Below are 16,790 nucleotides of genomic sequence, written 5' to 3'. Positions count from 1 at the left end.
TGTCTGGTTAGTTGTAGCTGAAGGAATGTCATTTTTTGTTTTTAAAGCTATTCTATCCATATATTTTAAAGGGGTCGCTAGCCTTTCCAGCCACTAAAATGAAGTAAAAAACTTTGAAACTCTCCTGACAAATTTATTAATTGATCTGTTCAATCATTCAATCTTTAATTAATTCACTTGCTCATTCTTCAGTCCATCTGTCAGCCCATGTATGCATCCATCCATTTCTCCATCTATCAATCACATAGGGTGTAAACTGTTAAACTAATGAGCTCTTAAACCTGCAGCTGACCATTAAAACACTCTCTTCTATAAGCTCTTTCCACTTTCTATTGCTCTGCAAGAAACCTAGTAGTGAGAGGAAACATTATTTTCTGCTTAAGTGAATGAGGCGATACCTGTGGAACACAGTGAAGATTAATTGCTAGAATATCCAGATGATAAACAACTGTATCAGACATGTACATCATGGAAAAGTTTAATTACTGATGAAAGTTCTTTACTTCATCTAGAATGTAGATGTCACCGAGTCATATACGATATAAAATAGTTTCACAGTATTCCTGCTTAGATTCTGTATCAATATATATACTTTCAACTTCCAGAGAACATCACCAAAATTGTGTCTAATAACTCACTTTTCCTTACGCATGCATTTGCACATGCTGTTCTTTGTATATTCTCTTTCTCTTCCTGGTGGTCCCTCCCTAACACCTTTCCCATTTTCTTTCTTCCCACCATTAAGTCTGGATACCTAGCAAGCTCCTACTCACCTTTCCTATTTTAGGAAAGTTATAAGCAAAACAAAAAAGTTACCAGAGTTAGGTTAAGGAAGGGGACCATTATAAAATCTCACCTGTATCTTGTGCAAGAAGTGTTCTGATCTAAAGGAGCTATTGGATTAAAAGTGATGGGTGGAGAAACCTGGGCTGATAGCAGAAATCCCAAAGCAAGAATAATGAGTGCTACGGTGGTACCTAAAAAAAAAAAAAAAGGAAAGAAAAAAAAAGTTTTACATCAGAGAAGAATTGACAACATTCTTCCAAAGCGGACTGGGTTTGGCAAGATATATCTCTAAAAAAATACCTTGATCTATCTTCATTGGATTAAAAAAAAATGATCCTTATACATATATATTGTCATAAAAACTCACTAGAATATTCACTGTGTGAAATGACAAGAGTAAAATTCAAATCAAATACATTTGCTAGCCAAGCAGTAGGTTAGTTAATAACTTTCTAAACAAACACCATCTTGGACTGCTGTATCAAAATCAATTTATGTAACCAACATTATTGAGTGCCTAATATGTTAGAAGTATGAAAGGTAACAGATTTACACCAAGTGTTCCTTTCATTACCAAGAAAATTGTTCTAATGTCATTCAATCGGCTAAGACCCAAATAAGTAAACTAAAAAGTAACAAACTAAATATATCAAAAGTAGTTGAAAGAGTACTTCTCATTAAAATGGAGTGGCATTTTGTAAAGACTTAAAACGTCAGAAATGACATAACACATATCAGTTGTCTTCCCTGTTGGCACTTGGAAGTGGAATATCTGTCTTTGATTTTAAGGTACAGAATGTGATTATATGTACCACTTAAAAAGCTCAGTTTTGAGTCCCTGATAGAAATACTGATAGTAAATAAGAAAGTTTTCAAATTTCTAACTATTGTTCCAGCCATTGTGAGGATTAAAAAAAAGGGTCATGGGAAGAAAGGAGAAAGAAAATATGGTTGCATTTGTTTGTACAATTTATTTGAGTGAGGCAACATGTTTAAAATATGGAATTCAAGGAGGTCATTTATGTAGCAGTAAAGTTTCTATTAGATAAATGGGAAAGTAATTTAAGAATGACCAAAAATATTTTTTAAATGGACATAAGAACAACTTTGGGACGCACTGTGAAAGTGCAATTGGATTACATAATAGGTTTGTGTTTAAGGTAGAGGGGACGTGTCAAGTTAAGCACTGTGGTTAAGTCCTAGCTCTGCTGTTTCTTGACTCAGTGATCTTGGACAAAACACACGACCTTTCCAAAATTCAATTCTGTCTGCTGAAACTGGGGCTTAGTGAGAATACTCACCTTGCAGAATTACAGTGAATTTTAAATATCACAATACATTTGAAAGATTTTTATAATGCTAAAAAATGTTAATTATTGTACTATAATTATCATTAGAAACAGCAGCAGCAGCATATTTTTAAAACTCTAGAAAAAAGTTGAAAAAGGGGGAGGAGGCTTGAAGAAAAGATCAGAAGCCATTTTACCACACCAGGCTTGAAGAGGCATGAATCTAAAATCACAGTTCATTTTCCCCCGGTTGGCTTAAAATTCAAACCAGAAGTAGGAATAGTTTGAGGTATTACTTTCTCAAAAAACTACCAAGCCCTGAATTGGGAAATAAAACAGAATTCTGTCTCTTAGAAAGAGAAAACATATATTAGGCCTGTAAATAAAAATTATCCCTCTCTCCTCAAACAAAGCAAAATAAACCATGAGTTTTACTGTTACTTTGTCTATGAAAGAAGCTGGGTCCCTAAGTATTTTCCCAAATTACCTCCACAGAATATTGTCATGGGACAGGTAAGATTTGTTTCAACCTGGAAAAGTTGATACTTTTGGATGTGAAGGAAAGATGATACTCTTCTTTCATAACACTACTTAAATAACTTGTCTGTGATAAACTGTAAACTCTTAGATGGTGTACCTAACACATACTAATATATGTTCAATTCTAGTGCCTGGCATAGAGCAGATCCCATAGTACCACAGATTTTTGCAATACTGGCTATTTTTGAAGAAAACAACAAAACATGTTAAGACTATTCAATTGAGGTCATGGGGTTAGTATGGGACAAATATACTAGATGAGAGTTCTGCAGTATGGATATTATATCTCTTGGATCCATCTCTAAAAAAGTCCAACCAACTTGCAAACTTTGGGGAAAAAAACCATTTTGGATATAAAAAATCCCTAAATAGTTGAAGGTTTATCCTTCTTAAACACAAATTTATTTTTATTTTGACCCATTGGGGATGGAAATCTTTTAAAAGTCAGTATCATTCCTTTACTTTATTACATATAGTAGTGTTTCTCAATCCTGGCTTCCTATTGGAAAGCAAATCTTTAGAATGTACCTCAACCTCTGAATCAGAGTCTCCAGAAAATGGGGATCCGATAACATGACTCCACAGGTGATTGTGATACCCAGACAGGGTAAAAATCCTTACGAGATGATAAACTCCTTAAGGGAAGGGAATGGTGTCTTATATGACTTTATTTATGGAATAAATTTTTAAAACGATCACCTCGCTCTTCATATACTCATATATCTTTAAGGCTTAAGACTACTTGAATTATCTATTTCCTTTAATTTAACAAATTACAGATGTTTTATCAGTCACTTGTTAGTATTTAAAGTTGTTATAGTTGTTGTCAATGATCCATTATTGCAACCTAGATTTGAGTCCAATACAGGAAGGCCTTGTATGAAAGGATCTTCTCCACTGTACTGGGTAGGTTGGGGACATTCTTTATATTTTAAGAGAGGAGTCCCTCTTAACCAAGTATACTGTCACATTTTGGAGTTCTGATATCATTTTCCTAGTAAAAATGTTCTCCATAGGAGGTGAAGTGTGTTGGATAAATAGCATTCTCAAAAACACCTGATGAAATAAGTTACCTTAATTACCTGGTACAGGGTTTGGATTATTAGTAAATACTCAGAAAAAAATAATTTCCCTCCCTAAGACTCTAACAGAGCACACTTTTCGTGCGTATCACGTGCACATATTCCAGACCTCATCTTCAGAGATTCTAATTTAGTTGATCTGGGGTTGGGTCCCAAGAATTCACAATTTAAAATAAGTATCCCTGGCAACTCTGATGAAGACAGCCTGTGAGTAATGTTTTAGGAAATATTCCACTACCAAAATATCTGGCAGAAAATAACACAGTGTTTCTGGCTTTCTGATTTATAAGCAATAAAGCTACATAGATATAAGCCTTCCTCTATTAAAAGGATCAAGAGGTTGTCATTAAATTCGCAATATTTACCAGAAAGACCAGTTCTCTTAGGGAGCTTTGAAAATATTAAAAGTCAGAACACCACAAAATGTCCTACATTTAAAACTATTCATGGACTATATATTTTACATTTCTTTGTATAAAGAGTTTCTTTGTCCCGGTTTAACTAAGTACAGTTTATTTTTAGTAATTTTTAAAGAACAAGTTCCTATTGAAAAAGTTATTTTGATTTTTTTTTTTACTATTTTTCACCCAATATAATAAAATAAGCCATAATAAAATCACAAAATAGGGAATAAAACTTTTGAAGTTAAAAAATTCTAGGCTAATCTAAGAAATTTTAAATAGAACAGTATTCTAATACTTAGCAATGGTAGAATATCAAATATATTATGATTTATTTTATTAGGTGAAAAATAGTGAAAAACATATCAAGTTAATTTCTTTAAAATTAAAAAAATAAATTCTTAAAAAAAATTTTTTTGGTGCTAATTCTTTAAAAAGTACTACAAATAAACTGTATTTAGCTAGACCCAGACAAAGAAATTCTTTATACAAAGAAATACAAAATATATAGTCCATGAATAATTTAAAGGTAGGACATTTTGTGGCTTTTAATATTTTCAAAGCTTGCTAACAGAACTGGTCTTTCTTGTAAATATTACAAATTTAATGACAACCTCTTAATTCTTCAGGAAAGAAAAGTGCCTCCAGGTTGCTCATAAAGGCAGTCCCTGGAATCTCTTGGTCTTTCCCCCAAGTCTTAATACTTTCTTTTAATAGTCAGGGATGGGCTCTGGAAATCCTTGGGGCAGAGGACCTACGTGGAAGGATGAAACATGACATCAGCAAGAGGAGTTCAGGAAAGTTCCTGGATTCTGATGCAAGTTGATTTTACATTATGGTTAAAACAACAAAGAACCACTCTTTGGCAGTAACACTACTGTGATAGCAAAATGCTTTGGGCATTTTACTGTCTGTGTCAGGCACTGTTTGAAATGTTATACATGTATAAATGTGTTTAGTCTTCATTACAACCCTATGAAGTGGGGACTATAATTAACCCCGATTTACAAATGAGAAAATAGAACCTTGCTCAATATCACACAATTCAAACCCAAACAGTCTGGCTTTATATCTATAATGCCTCAAAATCCTGGAATACAACAAACGAAGGGACAGAGGCTGCTAGTAAAAAGCATTTTCCCCCATCTCAAAAATCAGCATGTTTCTCCAAATCTCAAAACCCAAATCCCAAATTCAAGACCTGAAATTCTATTTAAAAAATAGGCCTCTTGAGGTAGCAGTATACTAATGCCCTGTCAAAGAAAGTGTGTCCATTTAAAAAACTTTAAAGCAGCTATTACCTCTTCTTAGAGTTGACCTGAACCTCAGGCATCAGCAAATCCAATTTTCAACCCACTGTAGGAATTTGTTTCTAGCACATCACTGCCTGATGGCCATCTACCCTGTTGTTGAGTTTACCATCCTAATGAGGCAGCCCAATTCATTGTTGGATAGCCTGATTATTAGGAATATTTTTCTTATATTAAGTAAAAAATCTGTCCTCATAACAGCTACCATCTGTGAGAATATCTATTAGGTATCTGTTTAGTCTTTTTTCTGGGCCTAAACACTTCTGGTTCCTTGAACAGGTTTAGAAATATGTGGTTTTTAACCCTCACTTGTCCCTCACCTTTCCTCACTTACCCTCCCGCTTCCCTATATATATTGGCTGTTGCGATTACCTTTGCGTTTTAATCAGACAGTCTTCCCCCTGCCTTCTCCTCAGTGCTGATACTGCAGTTCAACTTACATTATTGAACTCAAGGCTTCCACTCAAGGAAAGAACAGAGGGCGGAAGCATTCCACTCTTCCTTCTGGAGTTAAGGGTCAGAGGGAGTATGTGCTCTTAATAACAGTATGAAACTCCAAATGTATTTTCTCATCAAAATCTGGGACAACTGCCTTCAGCAGTTCTATTAGATCAGTGTTTTTTTTTTTTTTTTTGCGGTACGCGGGCCTCTCACTGTCGTGGCCTCTACCGTTGCGGAGCACAGGCTCCGGACGCGCAGGCTCAGCGGCCATGGCTCACGGGCCTAGCTGCTCCGCGGCATGTGGGATCTTCCCGGACCGGGGCACGAACCCGTGTCCCCTGCATCGGCAGGCGTACTCTCAACCACTGCGCCACCAGGGAAGCCCTAGATCAGTGTTTTAGGTATAATTTAGTTAAAATAGAATTTAGTTAATGCAGGCCTGGAAACTTTACATTTTAATAGAAAAATGTATTCTTAATCTAAATAAACTTATAAAGGAGCTATTAGAGGACAGCTAATTGATAAGTAGGAATCTGCTTGTATATTTGAAAAAGATTAGAAAATTATATGATGCAAACATGTGAAGACAATGACAGAGATGGGTCTCATTTTGGCAAGTGAAACAGCCCTTGCATTACAGAGAAATAATAAATGGAATGGGTGGGACTTAAAGACAAACGATACTTGAATGTGAGAAGGGTTTTTCTTATTTAGTTATCATAGGAAACATACTTAACCAACCAGAATTTACACTAGGATTTAGGCCTTGTTCAAACACAAAAAGAGTCTGTCCCTGCTTTGTGAAGAAATTATATGGTTCTAATGTTCCACTGTTGAAAGAACTTTGAAAAAAAAATGCTCCAAATTTACTTCCACATTATCCCAAATTTAAAAAAACTATGTTAAAAACTGAGTTTATGAATACCAAGTTTTCTTTTCCATTTTGTACCTTTGAGCAAAACTCAAAATAATAACAGCAAAATGCTACCCTCAGTAGGTTCAAATTGTTATTACAATTCTAATTTCTAGTTATATACCATAATAAGTTCTTATTAAAAAAATTTTCAGGGCTTCCCTGGTGGCGCAGTGGTTGGGAGTCCGCCTGCCGATGCGGGCGACATGGGTTCGTGCCCCGGTCCGGGAGGGTCCCACATGCCGCGGAGCGGCTGGGCCTGTGAGCCGTGGCTGCTGAGCCTGCGTGTCCGGAGCCTGTGCTCCTCAACGGGAGTGGCCGCAACGGTGAGAGGCCCGCGTACCGCAAAAAAAAAAAAAAATTTTCAGAGGAACTCTATTATTTAGTTATGAAAACTATATCAGAAGTGGTACTGTATTTTAAAAGGTTAACTTGTCATCATTAGAGAAAAGTTTATAACTGAATTCTTCGGCACCTACCTGCTAAACTACCAAACGTAAGCTTTCTGCGACCCACTTTCTCAACAAGCCAGACACCCACAAGTGTGAAAATGAAATTTGTGAAGGCTGTAACTGAAGCCAGCCATATTGCAAGTCTGTCATCTTCAACACCAGACATCTGCAGAATGGTTGCACTGTAGTACCTGGGAGGCAAGAATAAAACAATTGTTGTTAGTTATTCAAAGAAACACAGTTATTCATATAGAAAAATATCTACCCGACTAAAACAGACCAGGAATAACTATTAATAACACCAAGTGAAGATGGGAATCAATGCAAACTATTTAAAGGATCACAATATAGAGACTGTGTTCAGATGAATTCATTTTTAACTTTGTATCAGTAAGAAGAAATACTCAAGCAAGTGAATAGAGGGCTGAAGCCTTTAAAAGTTGAATGTACCCCACACCTAGGGACAGTTGACAGCTGGTAGTTTCACTAAAACTACCAAGGATAAAGCTCCAAATCCATGGAATGAATCAGAAGTTACCATACGCTGTAAATTTATGTACTTAAAAGAATAAAGAGAACTGCTACATATACTAAAGAAAATGTGATATAATGGCAAAAATCTGGTACAAGTAAAGAACTTCTTCAAAGACACAAGGAGTAAGAATATATCAGTTTATCTGGCATCTGGTAAGGAGATAAGAAACTTACATGATGTACACAAAGAATGCCTTTGTGGTTCCTAGAAAGGTATACTCTTTGGTAAGCCTCCAGCACAATGTGCCTAGTTAGGTTCCATAGACTCATTTTGTTCCAAATGAATACACTGGAAACTGGCTCTAAAAAATCATAATGCCAACTTGTTGACACACAATGGGAGATATGTCTGGTACGTTTAAAGTGACAGGTTTCTCATAGGACATTTCTTTTCCGGGGGAAACATCAGTAGCTGTATCAGAAGATTACTTTAAAGCGGCCCTTAAAACAAAGGAAGCAAAATACTCCTGGCAAATCATCTATGAAATGTGACAAAATTAAAATCCTGAAGATACATTCTGAACCATGGCTTTGCCTAGCTTTTAAGCCATTCCAAAACAAGTTAGCTTTACCCAAATCCAACAGTTGGCATCTGAGCAATGTATTCAATCAAGCTGGATATTTCCATAGTTACAATCTACAGTTTCTGGATATTAGTCAACTTTTTCATAATATTTCAAAAATAAAATTTGTTTGAATACATTTAAGTCTCATTGATTCATCAATGGCTACTGTCTACTATTTTTTAAATTATTTTATTTTTTAAAATCTTTACTGGAGTGTAGTTGATTTACAATGTTGTGTTAGTTTCTGTTGTGTTAGTTTAACAAGATGAATCAGTTATACATATAAATATATCCATTCTTTTTTAGATTCTTTTCCCATATAGATCATTACAGAGTATTGAGTAGAGTTCCCTGTGCTATACAGTAGGTCCTTATTAGTTATCTATTTTACATACAGTAGTGTGTATATGTCAATCCCAATCTCCCAGTTTATCCCTTCCCCCTCTTTCTCCACTGGTAACCATAGTTTGTTTTCTACATTTGTGACTCTATTTCTGTTTTGTAAATAAGTTCATTTGTACCATTTTTTTTAGATTCCACATATAAGCGGTATCATATGATATTTGTGTTTGTCTGACTCAGTATAACAATTCTAGGTTCATCCATGTTGCTGCAAATGGCACCACTTCGTTCTTTTTTTTATGGCTGAGTAATATTACTTGTATGTATGTACCACATCTTCTTTATCCATTCCTCTGTTGACGGACATTTAGGTTGTTTCCATATCTTGGCTATTGTAAATAGTGCTGCATTGAATATAGGGCTGCATGTATCTTTTTGAATTATAATTTCTTCTGGATATATGCTCAAGAATGGGATTGCTGGATAATGCTGGGCAGGGCTGTGTTAAGGGGTGCGTTTTGAGGTAGCTATGAGCTCAGTATGACTTTAGGCAGCCTGTCTGCTAATGGGTGGAGCTATGTTCCTGTCTTGCTGATTTGTCTGGCCTGAGGCGTTCCAGCTCTGGAGCCTGTAGGCTGTTGGATGGGGCTGCATCTTGGTGCCGAAATGGAGACCTCCAGGAGAGCACGTGCAGATCAGTGTTTCCTGGGGCCTCTGCCACCAGTGTCCTTGCCCCCACAGTGAGCTACAGCTGACCCCTGCCTCCTCGGGATACCCTTTAAGACCCCTAGTTAGGTGTAGCCCCGGTTCCTACGGAGGTATTGCTTTGTGCTGGGTCCCAGTGCACCTGAGACCTTTGTGCACCCTCTGAGAGTGGAGTCTCTGTTTCTCCCTGAGTGTGGAGCTCCTGCACTCAGGCCCTGCTGGCCTTTAAAGCCAAATGCTCTGTGGGTTCTTCCTCCTGATGCCTGACCCTCAGACTGTCTTGGAGGGCTATTTTTATGTGGGAACATCCCTGTGTAGGCTGTGGGTTTAATATTTTTTGGTGCGAGTGCTGTTTTTAGTATGGATGTCTGCTACCTCTCGCCTCAGTGTATGCTGGCTGTTATCCCCTTGATAGGAGGTTTGACTGTTGCTGTGGTGACCAGAGTTTGCACTGGATATTGAGCGGGGCCTCCCCTTTGCTCTGTGGTTGTCACTGTCCTGTCAGGGGCAGGGCCTGCTCCCTAGATGTTGGAGTAGAGGGCCCCAGATCTGTTTCTGAGCTGTGGTATGAGGTAGGCAGGACTGGAGCACTTCCACTGGGAGAGAAGCCTCTGAGTTTTCCTCTTCTGGAGCTGTTCACCTGTAAGTGTACTCTGCTGTGTCACTTTTCACCCGTTGTGCGGGCTCACAAATTACACTGTTGTTGGAAATCGTCTCAGCCCCATCTTAACCATGGGTATGCTGGCAATTGGCCCTGGTGTCTCTAAGGCATTGTTTTCACTAGGCCTCCAGCGCAGATCCACCGAAGTCAGGTCCCAGGACTGCAGTAATAGTGTACCTAGACCTGCTATAGGAGCTATGGAGGCACCTCAGACTCTGGTCTGGCCCAATCCCCACCTGTACGTGCCCACAAAGCCCACAGCTGCCAAAGCTAGACCTGTCTCAGCTGCAGTAGCGCTCTTCCATTCTACAGGTGCTGAGTTTACAAAGCCGGCAGCGGGGCTGTAAATCCGTGGTTCCTGCAGCCACAAGAAGAGATTTCAGCTCTTCATTAGATGCATGGCCCCTGGGGCTTAGCTGTGGTTTCAGCCCCACCCCTGTGTGTGGGCCTCTCACCAGAGTCTGCTCCCAAGGCTACCCAGGAGAACGGGCCCCCACCCAGCGAGGCGGGGGCGGAGGCGGAGACAGGCAGGTCCTGGCAGCCTGTTCAGGTGGGAGCCCCTCCTAGCGCCTGCGGAGGCTGGGGCCTGCACGTAGGGAAGGCGGCTGCAATGGCGGCCCCTCCCCTTGCGTGCCACTCAACAACGGCGCCCTGCCTCTATGGCAGCCCAGGCTTCTTCCGTGAACGTTCCCAGTTGTGGAGCTCCTCACTCCCGTCCCCTCAGGCTGTCTCTTCTCAGCTAACAGCTGTCCACTCCCAGGGTCTACTCTCCAAACCCCACGTTCCAGCACCCAGGCCCCGTGCACCACGGCGGACACCTGTCAGGCTGAGGCACGCAGGGCTGTGGCAGGGACCATCTCTGTACCTCTCACTGCCCTACCTGCCATAGACCAGTTGCTGCGCTCTCCTCTGAGCCCCTGAAGCTCCTCTTCTGTCCCAGCTGATCTCCCCGCTGGTGAGGGGGCTTCCTCGGTGCGGCAACTTCTCTTCTTCAGCTCCCCACCAGGGGTGCAGGTTCCGTCCCGTTTCTTCTTTTCTTTTTAAATTTCTTTCATCCTACCCGGTTGCACGGGGATTTTACTGGTCCTTTTAGGTGTCCAAGGTCCTCTGCTAGTGTTCAGCTGGCATTCTGTGAGAGTTGTTCCATTTGTAGATGGATTCTTGATGTACTTGTGCGGAGAGGTGAACTCCATGTCCTCCTATTCCGCCACCTTCAGTAGTGATTTTAAAAAGTCTGTTTTTTAAATTAATGATGATCTTCTTATGTAAAATATTAACACCAACATGGACTCATTCATCTTAATAAAAAGTGTCTTCCTTTTTTAAAGTGGTAAACTAATAACTTACTATGCAGTGTGAAGGATGTATTTTACTGATCACACTAAAAGTTATGCTAACCATTTTTAAGATTTTGAATTCTGACAGCTGTTATAAAAAGAGAAACTCCCAGTGAAACCTCTACCATCATTATGACAATTGTGAACATTTTGCAGTCAGACTGTAAAGTGATAATAAATAATTATGAAAACAATTCAGTCCATATGAATGGTACTATACAGTTTCCAAGTGCTACTCCATACATTATCTCATTTTCATAAAGACCTGGGCAGCAAGGTCATACCTGCATGTAACCACTGAGAAACTGACATAAATCTAGAAAGGCAGAAAACAGAAATGCTGAGAGAAAATTTAAATACTTAAAGCCAAAAGAATTTGATACTTGTCATGCTATTCTATTGCATTTTAGAATCTTCTCAATGTTTTAAGAATAACAGATACACTGCACAAAGTAATCCTTACAAATAGAGCGAGAATAAACTAAACAAAACAGAGATATTACAAAAGGCCCTCCCTCTCTATTTGGGGATGCAGAACCTACAGACACTGAGGGCTGACTGTACTTTGTCATTTTATATGAGGGACTTCAGCATCCACTGATTTGAGTATCCATGGAGGTCCTTGAACCAATCTCCCGTGGGTACCGAGGGACAACTGTATTTCGATGTTTTCATTTTTGACACAATAAAATCATGAAATTACAGGTGTTAAATTAATGGCTAGAAATGGGAGTGGTAACAAACAAAATAAGTTGGTCAGTTTATTTTATTTATTTAGTGATTTTTAACAAAATATTTATTTATTTAGGCTGTGCCAGGTCTTAGTTGCAGCATGCATGCAGGATCTAGTTTTCCCACCAGGGATAGAACCCAGGCCCCCTGCATTGGGAGCGCAGAATCTTACCCACTAGACCACCAGGGAAATCCCCAGAATTTTATTTAAAATGAAAAATGTGTCCTAGGTATGTAAAATAATTTCTTTTATGGTACTTAATTTATAGAGGCAGACTATAAGTAAAGAGTGGCCTGGGAATCAGAAACTGTCATTCTAAAGGCATCTCTGCGGTGTGCTGGCCAGATCAGGTAACATAATCATTTGTTCACTTAATATTTATGTATTGAGGACATACTATTAAGCTATGTGAGTTACTGAGAGCCCACAGATATGTTATTAGATCCAGTTGTTGCCCTAAAGAAACTCACAGTTTAGTATAAGACAGTGAAACGGAAAGAAATAATTTTAATATTGCAAGGTATACAAATCACAATGTGGCATAAAGGACAGACCAAATAATTTTCTTTGCTGTATAAAGTTCCTTGATTTTCCGGTAAATTTAATGTTTGAGTTGAGTTTTGAAGAATTCATCGGGGTTTGCCAGCAGGTCTGATGATCTGGGAGGACATTGGTCGTAAAGGAAATGACACATATGAACGAAAAAGTACAAAATACTATGCTGGGCTCATAGACCAAAAGTATTTTACTGTGGCTGAACATAAGAAGGTCCATAGGAAAGAGAAGTATGACATAAGGCTGTAGCAGAAAGTTTTGTTATAGAGGGGTCTTAATTGCCATGCTACATGTTTCGTTTTTATTCTGTAGGCAATGGAGAACCATGAAATGGACTTTAAAGAGAAGTAACACAATTAAGTCTGTTTTGTGAAAAGGTCACTCTAACTACAGCAAACTGGGCAGACAGGATGCAGACGGAAACAAGGGTATATTTCTTTAAAGCATTTTTCAGGTCATTATACTGGAAATAGGACCCTGTAGATTTTCTGTATTAATGTGAAACAGTGAGAGCAAAGGCTGGAATTCAATGATGGCCTTATATCCTCCTGTCAGCAAGAGTTGCAACTTCAACCCACACTAAATCTTTTTCTGGATGGAGTGTCTTGAGTTTTCATCCTCATTTTTCTTTCTAAAACATTGGTAAATGTTTTAGGTTTTACTGCTGCCATAACAAATTACCACAAACTTAATGGCTTAAAACAACATAAATTTATTTTCTAACAGGTCTATAAGTCAGAAATCTGACACAGGTTTCATTGGGTGTCAAAAATCAAAGATGTCAGCTGGAGAGGCTCCAGGGGAAATAGATTTCTTGCTTTTTTTGGCTTTTACAAGTCTCCCACATGCGCTGGCTTGAGGGCCCCCCTTCCTCAATATTCAAAGCCAACAAAGGTAGGTCTAGTCCCTCTCAGGTCCTTTCATTCTGATATTCCCTTCTGCTTCCTCTACATTTAAAGACCTTTGTGATTACACTACCAAGGATAACCAGGATAATCTCCTTATTTTAAGGTAAATTGATTAGCAGATTTAATTCGATCTGCAACCTTAATTTCCCTTTGCCATGTAATGTAAAAGATTCACAGGTTGTTTACAACATGCACATCTTTGGAGGGGATTGTTCTAGTACATAAAGGTGCTAATAAACAGTAAAATAAGCAAAAGGCCAACAGAACAAGGGGAGGAATGAAGATAAGGATATTCACCTAAAGGGTAATCAGTTCCAGAAGAATTTAGACAATAACTATATTCCCCTTCATAGGACTCCTTCAAGGGCAGGGGATGACATATCTAGGTCAGAATAATTCATGAACCTAGTTTTTAAAAGTCACGTCATGGAGTGGTAAAAAGACACATTTAATTTACATTTTAAAATGTGTGAATTCCAATGTTTTTGTAAATGATGCTACCAGCCAACCATTTATGTAATAGGCTACCTACTACTGTACTTAGTCTGAGCCTGTATGTAGTAGTTTAAATTTGCACAAAGCAAACAGAGTTTTCGTCATAAGAGAACAATATGAACAACTAAAAAAGGCTTTCTGGGCTTCCCTGGTGGCGCAGTGGTTGAGAGTCCGCCTGCCGATGCAGGGGACACGGGTTCATGCCGGGAAGATACCACATGCCACGGAGTGGCTGGGCCCATGAGCCATGGCCGCAGAGCCTGCACGTCCGGAGCCTGTGCTCCGCAAAGGGAGAGGCCACAGCAGTGAGAGGCCTGCGTACCGCAAAAAAAAAAGAAGGCTTTCTTTCCTTTTTAGACTCAAAGGAGGGATGCCTTCTCTTTTCAAAATCATTTTATACTATCTATCTGACAAACTATCATCATCTTCAAAGATTCCCTGGGTAACCTTTGGTTATCTCACCCATACTATCTGTGCCCCAGAGTGAATATGAAAGGCCTGAAGGCAGTGTGTTCTCACAGAAGACCAGCTTCACAAATCTCTATAGATGTCTAAGAACAGAAACAGCCAGACTGTATGTATATCGCTATCTTAGAGATTATGTGAGAGGCAGCTTCCAGTCCTGAATTTTAAATTTGAATAAAACAAAATAGCTCTGGAAAACATGTAGGCTTTGCTAATAGCAATCTATCCTAATGATGACTTTTAACTAGCAATAAAAGCATAAACATGAGCACTTTATATGCTGAGCAAAATACATATATTATGTTCCTATTTGAATAAAGCATTTCATAGGAATTTCTGAAAAAGTTATTTTTTTCAGCTTCTTGAAGCCACAGCCTGTCTTTTTCACTATTGCTAATATAACAGTTAATTTAACAGCAAGAAGTAGGTACCCAATAATTGCTTGTTAAATTTATTGAACTTATCTACCACCAACTTTTAAAAAGGAATTAAGAATATTTATAATGAAAAACATGACAGAATTGCTAAAATAAAAATAAAAGACAGAGAAAAGAGAGTAGGAGGGATAAAAGATAAAGATAACTGTATGAAAACTTTGGATGCATAATCACTATAAGCTATCTCTAAAATTTCTGGCAGCCAAAGCAAAATAGTAAATGATTGTTTTAACTGACAAAAAAAAAAAAAAACAATTCATGATGAAGATAAACTTTTTCGGGCATGAAATTATAAAGAATTTAATTTCATGAGTAAAAGAGATATGGAGGGCTTCCGTGGTGGCGCAGTGGTTGAGACTCTGTCTGCCAATGCAGGGGACAAGGGTTCGTGCCCCGGTCCGGGAGGATCCCACGTGCCGCGGAGCGGCTGGGCCCGTGAGCCATGGCCGCTGAGCCTGCGCCTCCGGAGCCTGTGCTCCGTAACGGGAGAGGCCACAACAGTGAGAGGCCCATGTACCACCAAAAAAAAAAAAAAAAAAAAAAAAAAAAAAAAAAAAAGAGATACGGAATATACTCTTCCTGACACTGTCAGCCAGTCTAAATACAACAAATTAACAGATGAAATTTAGTCATAATTATTTTAATTCATGTGGCACAAAGGTGATATGTACTAGCAGTGTTGTGGATAGTTTCCAAATACAAACCTTGTCTTACTCAATAGCCTTAAAGGTCATGTTCACACTTGGGAGAACGACCAAGTTAAATGAGAAGATTGGAACTTACGGAGCACAGCTGAAGGACTATAAACCCTGAAAGACTCCTATTATCTAAGCTATGTTGTTTGATTCTTTTGGCCCCTATTTGTATCATATGCCAGAATACACTGACAACAGATTTAAGATGCTATTCTAATAGAAGATGTTCTTTTAATGGAAAATATTATATTTTCCTACTGGGATGGTATTTATACAGTCAAAAACATGGGTAACTATGGTAACTACATCAATAGCTTTAAGAGAAGAATATTTCACCCAAATAAAAAATCTTAAAAACAGTTTACAAAATAATTAAACTTTTTGAATCTATTTTATGTATTTTGCATATTGAGAAATCTTCTTTGTGTATTATTAGATGTGAACCATAAAGCCAAAAATAAAAGTTAGAAAAGTAGAAATTAGGATTTCATTTATATCATACATGTGTTTAAGCTAATATACTAGTTTATTGTGTCATACTATTCTTAAATCAGGCAATGATCCAAAAATTATAGTAATCCTCAGAAAGCATAATTACTTATCACATTTAATATATTACAAGACAGTTTTCATAATTTAAATGATTTTATTAATCTTTTGGGAAGAACAAAGTACAAATGTGCCAAAGGAAATTAGGGATTTCTACAGACCCTCAGCGTAGCCAGTGTGACTGGTACTCCATCTCAGAGACCAGTCCCTCACCCTGGCTTCATAGGACTGGAAACCTCAGGAGAAATAACTGATCTCACCCAGCTTAACCACATCATTAACCTTCCCCTGTGCATCATTAAGAACAATGATAGAAGCTCTCTGATCTGACCTCCAATTAATCAATATGCCAGATTAACCTATTCTTTCTATAAAATATATGGTCACAGGACATTGAACATTTGGGACTTCATGCAGGCTCACATTCCCCATTTGTTGAATGTATGTGTATCAAATCAGGTGTGTTTGTTTCCAAACCTGTTTATGCCTGTCATTATGTAATTTAATCAAATAATACCTAAATCAATAAAAGATGCTAAAACAGAGTTACATTAAAAACAAAACTGTATGCTTTTAAAAAGTCAATAAATGTTA

The 16,790-nt window shown here is 38.2% G+C and overlaps 1 protein-coding gene across 1 annotated transcript in view; it reads right to left on the bottom strand.

Annotated features, from left to right (window-relative positions):
• The window catches only part of SLC2A13 (solute carrier family 2 member 13), a 426,062-nt gene that overhangs the window by 109,689 nt on the left and 299,583 nt on the right, over nucleotides 1–16,790 (bottom strand). Inside the window, exons 5-6 of the mRNA XM_065887651.1 lie at nucleotides 7,242–7,405; nucleotides 857–977 (exon numbers count right to left, since the gene is read on the bottom strand). Of these exons, the coding sequence (XP_065743723.1) occupies nucleotides 857–977; nucleotides 7,242–7,405 (285 nt within the window). The remainder of the gene's footprint in view (nucleotides 1–856; nucleotides 978–7,241; nucleotides 7,406–16,790) is intronic.

This window comes from Phocoena phocoena, chromosome 11, assembly GCF_963924675.1.
Source record: "Phocoena phocoena chromosome 11, mPhoPho1.1, whole genome shotgun sequence".
NCBI lineage: Eukaryota > Metazoa > Chordata > Mammalia > Artiodactyla > Phocoenidae > Phocoena > Phocoena phocoena.
This window is presented reverse-complemented; position numbering and strand designations above follow the sequence as displayed.